This window comes from Oreochromis aureus, linkage group 18, assembly GCF_013358895.1.
Source record: "Oreochromis aureus strain Israel breed Guangdong linkage group 18, ZZ_aureus, whole genome shotgun sequence".
NCBI classification, from domain to species: Eukaryota; Metazoa; Chordata; class Actinopteri; order Cichliformes; family Cichlidae; genus Oreochromis; species Oreochromis aureus.
The window spans coordinates 24,009,530-24,018,849 of NC_052959.1; the positions used below are offsets into that span (position 1 = coordinate 24,009,530).

At 38.3% G+C, this 9,320-nt stretch overlaps 1 protein-coding gene across 1 annotated transcript in view; it reads right to left on the reverse strand.

Moving 5' to 3' along the window:
- The window catches only part of LOC116313385 (rho GTPase-activating protein 29-like), a 31,215-nt gene extending 22,180 nt beyond the window's left edge, over window positions 1–9,035 (reverse strand). The window contains exons 1-2 of the mRNA XM_031731064.2: window positions 8,866–9,035; window positions 7,857–8,248 (exon numbers count right to left, since the gene is read on the reverse strand). Of these exons, the coding sequence (XP_031586924.2) occupies window positions 7,857–8,157 (301 nt within the window). The 5' untranslated portion in view covers window positions 8,158–8,248; window positions 8,866–9,035. The remainder of the gene's footprint in view (window positions 1–7,856; window positions 8,249–8,865) is intronic.
- Window positions 9,036–9,320: the final 285 nt, after the last annotated feature.

Genomic DNA, 9,320 nt, shown 5'->3' on the forward strand with positions numbered 1-9,320 from the left:
CACATTTCAGTCAAGGGTTTGTGAAAAAAATCTGCATATAAAAATATCAGACATTATACTATTCCAGCTGTGCAAAAATACTTATTTTCTGACCAAGCCACACATACTTTTTTTTTTCTGCCAGTATAGTCTGAGCCCAGAGAGGTTACTTAAATTGCAGCTAATTTCCACCCAAAAAATGCAAATAAAAATATAACCAAAAAGACTTTTAAACGTTAGAAACATGAATAAAGCTGCCAAAGCAAAGTCAGTGTTTAGTCTTCAGCTCACACTGATTACCATTGCTGCTTCTTTTTTTTTTTTAAATTGTATGAGTATCTGTGCTTACTGCAGCATGAGACAAGTTAGAAAGCTGGTTAACAAAAAAAAAAAGCAGCGGATGAGTGGCTTTGTCACAACAATGGCATCAAAAAAGCTTACTGGAAATTCGTTGGTGATTGTGGGGGCCACTCCATTGTTCTGGTAGAGATGACAGGGCTGAGGCATACAGCCAGGCCACATTGTTTAAAGGAAGACCCCCTACCTACCTCAGTGATTCTCAAACCTCCCCTGTCTTTCTTTACAGTGGTGGGATGAGCTGGTGTTGTCCCAACCACACTTAACGCTTAGTCTACTTCATTTATTTCCTACAAGATCAAGATCTCATTCTCTTTTAGGAAAATATATTTAAACAGAGGAAAAATGCAAATACATATGCATATTTAAGACTACAACCATGAAATAGTTGGTACTGTTGCTTTTAAAATGTCATAAACTGCTAATAAATTAATTAAGCTCTATAACATCACGGCATATTGGATAGACATGCTTCTAGAATTAGTTCTAAATGCATTGGCCACTTGGATGGTTAAATAATATTCAAACGAACTTGAAACAAATAAAAAGCCAAATCAATAGCTGTTATTGCTTCTTAGTAAAGATAAAGATTTTCCTCAGTGTCCATTATGCTACGAAAACAAGACCATACTATTGGACTGAATCTGAAAGCCCTCTAACATGTGCAGCCTTTTTTCATCTAATGGATTCTAAATAACATGGTTGAAAAATGTAATGGGTGTAGAGCGAAAAGTGGTAAAGGGATTAATCTAAAACTAGTGACCAGGAAAAGAAGGACAATAAAAAGTTGTCAAACCACTCATTCAGAATTCAGAATTCTCTGCTGTCAAATCTCTATGCAATGTGTTGCAAACACCCACATATATAATGCCATCATATTCCTAAATACTCAAAACATGTGCTCCGGAGTACAACGTCTAAGCAGGTCTGTGGTGACTTAACTTTAACGTCATACAGCAGCTCAAAGGTTGGGCCTTTAAATTAATGTTGCCTCTCAGATTATTGTGTGTGTGTGCATGTGTCTGTGTGTGTGTTTGGGAGGGGAGTACCCATTGTGTCTAATAAAGCTCATTGTGAGTGTAGTGGTTGGAGAGACCAATCTAATCCAAATCTTCAGGTGGCCTGACAGAGGTTACAGCCTCTGCTCCCCCCACTGATAACAACAAGCTTTCAACTGGCCTGTCTGGACACGCGATCTGCTCGACATGAAACAAGCCTCGGGATCTCTAGTGGCACAGCGCTACTTTGGGAAACAGCTGCAGGGCTTTACCAAGACCTTTCGTTCTTTTCTTCAAGAAGGAAAGGTGACACATTCACACCGCACTGCAGCGGATGATTTTCAGATTTAGTTTCAGATGTATATCTGTGTGCCACATTCCAGGTTGATGACACACTGTTCTGATTGGTGAATCAGCCATCACCCCAAATACTCCCCCTCCAATGGCCACTTGTTTGTTTCCGTGTTTCCCACAGATAGAAATAAATAAGCCAAGCAGAGATTATACACAAATGTCTTCACCAGCAAACTGATAAACCAGAAAAAATCACTGCTGGTATTACTGAGCTGCCTGCAACTTGATATGAAATAGGTGGAATTGTTTTGTCAGGATCCCATCTCTAAACACTAATTTCCCCTTCTGCCTAAACAAACACAGCATTGCTGGGTGCCGCTCTTTCTTTCCCATGCCTTGTTTGGAGACAAAGTTAACCCACAGACTTAACAAAGACAGTAAACAGTGGGCAGTCCACAAACATCTACCTGCTCTCGGACTAATAGTGAACTACACGGAGTAAGGTCTGGGCATCACTTCATTACATGTATTCTTGAATTTTTTTGAGAGACTTTAATCATTATTAATATTATTATTGTTAATTTTTATTATTTTCACCCTTATTCATGTTTATAAAACTCTAAGGAAAATGCCAAGCATAATTTCCAAGAGCATAAAGTGACATTTTTGAACTGTCCAAAATCCAAAATCCATGATGATGATTTTTAGAGAAGTACAGCAAATGCTTGAATTTGAAATATTTAGGTATTCATTGACTTATTGTCTGAAGAATGATTCGAGCCAGTTAATGAACTAATAGCGTCATCTCCAAGGCTGCTGTTATGACCACAAGAACGATGAATGCCTGGCACTGTTACAGAGGTTTGTGGCACAGGTGCCTATGTGATGACCTCACGTAGAGAACTTGGTAGTACAGAAGTGCTTGTAGAAACTGTTGTCTTGGGCAAGAGAAATGACTAATGCTTTTAGACATGTAAAACGAATAGGCTAAGAACTTGTGGGGAAAGGCACAATGTTTTTGTTGTCTTCCTAAAGTCAGAGCTGGGGAAAAACACACACAGTAGATGGTTTTGTTCCTCTACAAAAAACAAAAAACAAAAAAACCTTTATAGTTTGGCCTTGGCTCATTCACTGCTGCAAGCCTGTCTCCTGTCCCACAGCTGTAAATTTCAAGAGTCTGACCCAATCACCAGCAGTAACATCCCCTGCTAGCAGGAGCTCTAGTGCCTAATCTAGCACTCTCCATGACCACTGTCCTACACAAACATCCACAGCCCATAACCATAAATCCCACCCCAGGAAACACACCCCAACCACAAGCTTGCACAAAAACATCCTTCAGCATCACAGGGGAAAGTTACTGCCCAACAATTCTAGCCTTTCTTTCTACTAAGAGCAGCAGGCCATTAAACCATTATGTGGTAGATTTCAGCTTTTCTCTCAATTGAAGGCACCACCTGCAAGTGGCCACTTCAGTTGGCACAGGAGCACTTACATGTGTGTGTGTATGAGTGAGGGAAAAAGGATATTTGTGGAAGCTATTGCTGCTTTTTTCCCACAGTGGCTTTATAATCAGTAAATAAATAAAAAATAAAGATATAGATGTAAAACAAATGCCAGCATTTACTCTTATGACCCTGCTCAGTGATAAAGACAGAACATTTCTGAGAGCCACTGACAAAGTTTTAACCTTTTTTTAACCTCAAGACAAAACATTCTGAGCAGAAAAACATTCAAGAAAAAAAAACTCCCTCTAACTGCTTCTAACGGTCTGCATCAAGGTAAACAAGTCATTCACAACAGTGAACATTTGCTCTTTTAGACAACAACACAGTTACAGGCTGGTACAGTGAGGCACAGAACAATGCAGCTTAACTGGAGTACAGCCAGATCTTATCAGAGTGTCATGATGACACCAACAGTTTTAATAGCTGAACATGGGCTTATGAGTCTAGCTGACTCACAGGCCTATGTTCTGTTCAGTTCTTCCTCATTTAAAGACATTTAAATCCTCTTCTTACAAAGAACTAGATTGTGTGAAGAACATCATCTTTAGTTTATCTTTGGACAAACTCACTGTACAATGAAAACCATACAATGACTAAATAAGCTCTTAAGCTCATGCTTAGGCTCATGATTTAAGATGTCTAATCTACCATGATGTGCAACTGGGTAGGTACTGGTGTGAAATTCTTCTGCACCTGAGGCTAAAATAATAAAATAAGAATCAGAGACTCTCTTGAGCAAAGAAAACTGTAAGGAAATAATATTTTGTATCCTGTTCCGATGCATATCTGCCGTTGTCATAATAGACATTTAAAATTAAAACCTCATCCCGTTAAGCCCCAATATCCCAAACTTACGCTGGATATTTCTAAACACACATTCCTAAAATTGTTTTGGCTTGACGAAGGACAAAGCAGTGAGGTCTGTCACCAATTTCAACATTTTGAGGGAAAAAAAAGAAAAAAAGAAAAATCAAGAAACAAAAAACAAAAACAGATATTTTAGTGTGAAATTCTAAAAGCAAAAGAAAAGACATGAAATGTTATCAAGCTTGTTGCCCAACATGTGACATTCATTCAGCGAAATACTTCTTTACTGCCTTTAAAGCAGGTTATCATTCTTCCTTTTTTACTATAACTGTAATTTCACAACATCCTTTGCTATATACTTTATGAATAGTTAGCGTGGCCTCAAATTTAAAGTGTATTTATTTTGCAAGGTTTTTATCATTAATGTGCTTCGCACCTTCCAGTAGTCTATTGAAGGCACTATAGCTACAAGTGAACATTTGTTCAGAAGGAATGCAGAGTATGCAGGAGAGCGGGGGGATGGGAGGGGGACAGCAGCTAGGCTGTGTGCAGAGGACTCCTTTTTCATGCTGATTAAAACTATTAACCAAACTGTCTTTTGCAGCTGAATACAGACAAAAATGGAAATGTAACAATGAAGAACCTTTCCTGACACTTTCATTGCATTTTAATGTTGGCCCTGAAGTGCTGTGCACTACATTCATACTATTAAATGCTTGTAATACTGACATAAAGGCCATTCATCCTCACCGGATGTGCATGGGTAAAGGCAAAAGAAATATTCTATCAAAAGGAAATTGACTCAACATTGACAACAATCACATGAAGGGATTATATGTGATTTCACTGTATAATTTCTCAACCTTTCTTTTTAGCAAAGATTTGGGCTAAACAATATACTGAAATTACATGTTAACATTTCACTACTTACAATTTCAGGCAAACAAACTCTAATGTTAGAGTTCAAAAATTACATCAGGATCATAACACCATTATGAGTATTGTGTAGAGGGATAACACAATAAGGTTCATTGATTATAGGCTGTGAGATTGGATAGAGGTAATTTAGGGATAAAAGAAGCATGGGGACAGGGGTCACCGACTCAATCAAAGGTCACTCACCCTAACATGCTTTTCTTAGACCATATTCTCTGACAGCTTGATTACTGCTAGCTAACCATTCTTGTGAGCATTGTAACTGAAAGCCCACTTATAATACAAAGAGTAAATGTTCACGACAATCTATTTATGGAGAAACATTAGATGTTAAGTTCATGGTGTGTATGTGGGTGGTCTAGTTAACTCAAACTTATGGCCATGGATAGTCCCTGTGGGTTTCCACCAACCAAACATGCTGTATGCTAATGTGTTGCCTCTTGGAAGTATGGTGTGAGCTCTTAGTGGAAAATTGTATTCCAAACTAACATTTGCTCTGTAAGTGGAAATATGGGACTCTGACATGCCTATTTGCAACAGGAATAAAAGTTTGCAAGAGCTCAACAGGTTGCACACCTTTCAGAGAGAGAAAACACACACACACACACAAGCACACACACAGAGTGCTCAACAAAACAGAATAACAGAAGAGATGGCATGCACTTCGCTAACCTCCTCCACACCTCTCTCAAAACCTTCTTCCTGTCGCTGAGGCTGTATGTCTGTTCATGTAAAAGACACATAGAGCATGCTGCCAATCACACAACAATAAAACTTTCAAACTGAGGCAGAAATTACAGTATACATTCCCCTTTAATAACTCTAATGATTTGAATATATTTCAGGATGTAAATTCATGGTTCAGTCATATATATATATATATATATATATATATATATATATATATATATATATATATATATATATATATATATATATATATATATAGTTATATATTAAAAACGATTTCTCTGAAAATGAAATAGAAACTGCTGTTAATATGTTAACTCCAATCACATTTAAGACTTAAGATTTAGATGATAAGATTAGAAATTCATCACCAAGTCAACAAGGGATGCTAAAATGTAGTAGACAAACATAGATGATGACCAAGAACCTTTGTGAATGTCTCATGTCTATGTATGTGTTGTTACCCATTGGTTTTATAGTCCCCAAATTTTCAAAAATATGTATGATTAAACTGATTTAAATGAAAAGCTGAGATATCTTCCTACACTATAAAGGGCTACTGTAAACCATTCATTCATCCATCTATATCATTCATTTCATTTAAGAAATGGTCTAAGACTTTGATTGTAAGATTTATTAAGCTTTAAAGATAGTTTTTAGTTCAAAGTACTATACCTGTTGGATTCATGTTTGCTAGAATAAAATGAAAGGGCATTGTTTGGTTTTGTCTTTCTTTAAGTCTCCATCATAGCCTCTACTTAAACTAGAACTATTCACTAAAATGCTTGATTTCTCTTACCATCTTTCATCACTTTTTGTTGCTTAACTGCTAATTAAAAATGACTCATTGTTTACATTTGCATGAGCAGGAAACCACACTGCAGCAACAGCATCTTGCACGCGCTGGTCTGCCATTCTGCTTATGTCAGTGTCTCGGCAATAATAAACACTAATTCAAATGACATTATGGGGTCATACGGTATGATTTCATCCCTCCTGATGAATAAGCACTGCTGTTCTTGGGGAGGTAAATACCCCAAATGTTTTTGTGACGGCTCAGACTAACACTCAGCACGACAAGAACCAAGTCTCTCTCTCTCACAGAGGTTTCACCCCCTCCCCCAAGACAGAGGAATGGCTAAACAACTCACTCCTTCTTACCAGAGCTACAGTAGTACTCCAGCATACGTATGCCTCTTTTAGGAGTACAGTAGGAGATAAGGTTAACATAATCTTACACTTATAATCTGCAATTTAACATTAGTAGTCATCAATTATTAAACTGACAACTTTAAACTTTTAAGTGCTGATTATAAAAAAGCTCTAACAGCCCTTTCACAGCAAGCTACTATCAGTATTTATAACGTGTGAAATAATGAGCATTTGTGTGGGCAGAGTGTTTGTATATGTCTCCAAACAAGTGCCAAGCAATCAAAGCCAACTGAGAAAAACAGAAAGAATGTAAACCCTGTTTCTGCTCTAATCTCTGCTTGTCTTGTATTCTTCTGTATAAAGTATGTAGTCATGGTGTAGCTGACGTGAGGCTGTTATCACACTAACATGCCATAGGTGGTTTTGGCTGTTATGGTGGCAAACTTTGGGAGGTAATATCACAAATTAAATGCAAAGAGAATTCCTGGGCACTTTGTTCAGAGTGTTTTACAGTGTCGTGTGCCACTATATGTTGTGGTTAGTGAAGGTGTGATATAGTAATAGTGATTCCAAAACAAGATATTCACTACAGCACTGCTATAAAAAGGTTTAGGTGTGTGGAATTTGCTACAACTGGCCAAACAAAGAAAACATGATGCCACATAAATTGGTGTTCAGTGGAATTTGCTGGCAGAGAACTTTTAACTATCAGGTTTTAGTTTCTCAGTTCAAAGAGCAAGGATTTTATTTCTAGACCATCGGTCAGCACTGCTGTTTGATTTCAGATACTTAGGTAATTGGAAAAACTAACTTTCCTGCTCTTATTTTTCTTTTCCTGCTCTCTCAACTATCACTTGAATGTGACATAACCCCCACTCTTGTCTGGGTTTATGGGTCGACTTAGGATATCAAAGAAATCATAACTGATGGATTAGTACCTGTCAGCAAAGCAGGTACGGTGGTAACAATAGTACATTATCACAAAATAACCTCAAGAATGTCCTTGGCATCTGATATTAATGGCGCATGCACTACCGCCCAGGGTGCATTTTCTTTCATCATCTGTCATTTTATGGTTCCCTGACCTCCAAAGCCCCCACACAATCCCCCACATTCCAGCTCTACCTGAACTTACCTTTATACTGGAAAGCTTCTTTGAGGTTGTGTAGCACATCAGCAAACAATCGCACATCATTCACCAGCTGCATTACATACTCGGCATCCACTCCAGGTGCCCCCATCAGGCGGGAGGTAAGGCCCATGTTGCTCAGAGGGTTTGGGTTCTTTGAACTGCGGCCCATATCCAAGGTCTTACTGGATCCAGCTGATAGAGGTTCTGTAGATGTCTTGGAAAGGTTCCGTGGCAGTCTCTGGGTGTGCTTTGTTCCACCGCCTCCACCACCACTACTGCTGCTGCCGCTGCCCTTCCGTAGCATCCCAGCATCCAGTGCAGCTGCGACCCTTTACTGGGGGTACAGTAGGCCAGCTAACCCCTGAACTCAGCACGCTGCCCTGGTCCCTGGACAGCTGAAAGACAGAGAATGACGCGCGGACTTGATGTCTATCTGTAGGTCGGTCTATTATTGTTATTATTTCAATTTACTATATTACAAAAAAAACTATACACTGACCACGTAACTCAATCTATATTATTATCATTATTATTATTATATCAGGGAAAATATATATTAAAAACCTACCGAGTTTCAGCACGTATAACGTTCATATAAGTAACTGGTAGTTTTCTCACACTCTTTAATTTCTTTAAATTACTTTTGCTTTTCCACTTTTAGCTAACATTTTACTTAATTGAGTATTTTGTAAAGTTTTGTAAAGCAACGTTTAGCTCTTAGCTAGTTAAGCTAACGTTAAATTCTAAAAAAAATAGCGTTATCCTTTAGTAACACACATTTTCACACACAAAAAAATATCCTCAAAAAACAATCCAGTTAAAAGAAGGTTAACACAATGTAAGCTTGCAAGAGACATTTAAACTCTAGCAGCTACTAAAATACCCTACCACAGGTCGTTCTTTGCGTACAGTTTACAGTAAAAAGTGATGCTACTTCCCCGGTAAAAACAGTCGACCTCCCCGGTCATAAACTGCATTGGTGGCACAGCCAAAATACGCTATCTAATCTCACCTGCTTGGCTCTTTGCTGACATAATGGGCACAATATCCAAATAAAACGTTGCTTATTGAAGACGGCGAAGGCAGCAAAGTATTTCCGTGAGACACGAACAAACTCCAACAAAGGCAAAAAGTTGTCAGGTTTGCCTAACTGTACATCGAGAAGTAGCTGACTATCGGCAACTCTCCAGTCAATCGTAATTTACTAGTCGGCTCATCACATGACAATCTTGACGCGTTTTGATTGGCTGAATTCCTCCGGAGGATAGCTCTGTGATGCCTTCATGTGCTGGTGGACGTTTTTTATTTTGATACCAAACACAGAAGCGCAAACGGAGGTGGCTTAATTGTGAGATATTATAATGTATCTTTATGGGATACAGGGTAAATTTGAGAACACAATAGCCAATCTTTGCGATTCTACTTTGCCTAAAATATGTTATAGCTATCAGGCATATGATTTCATTA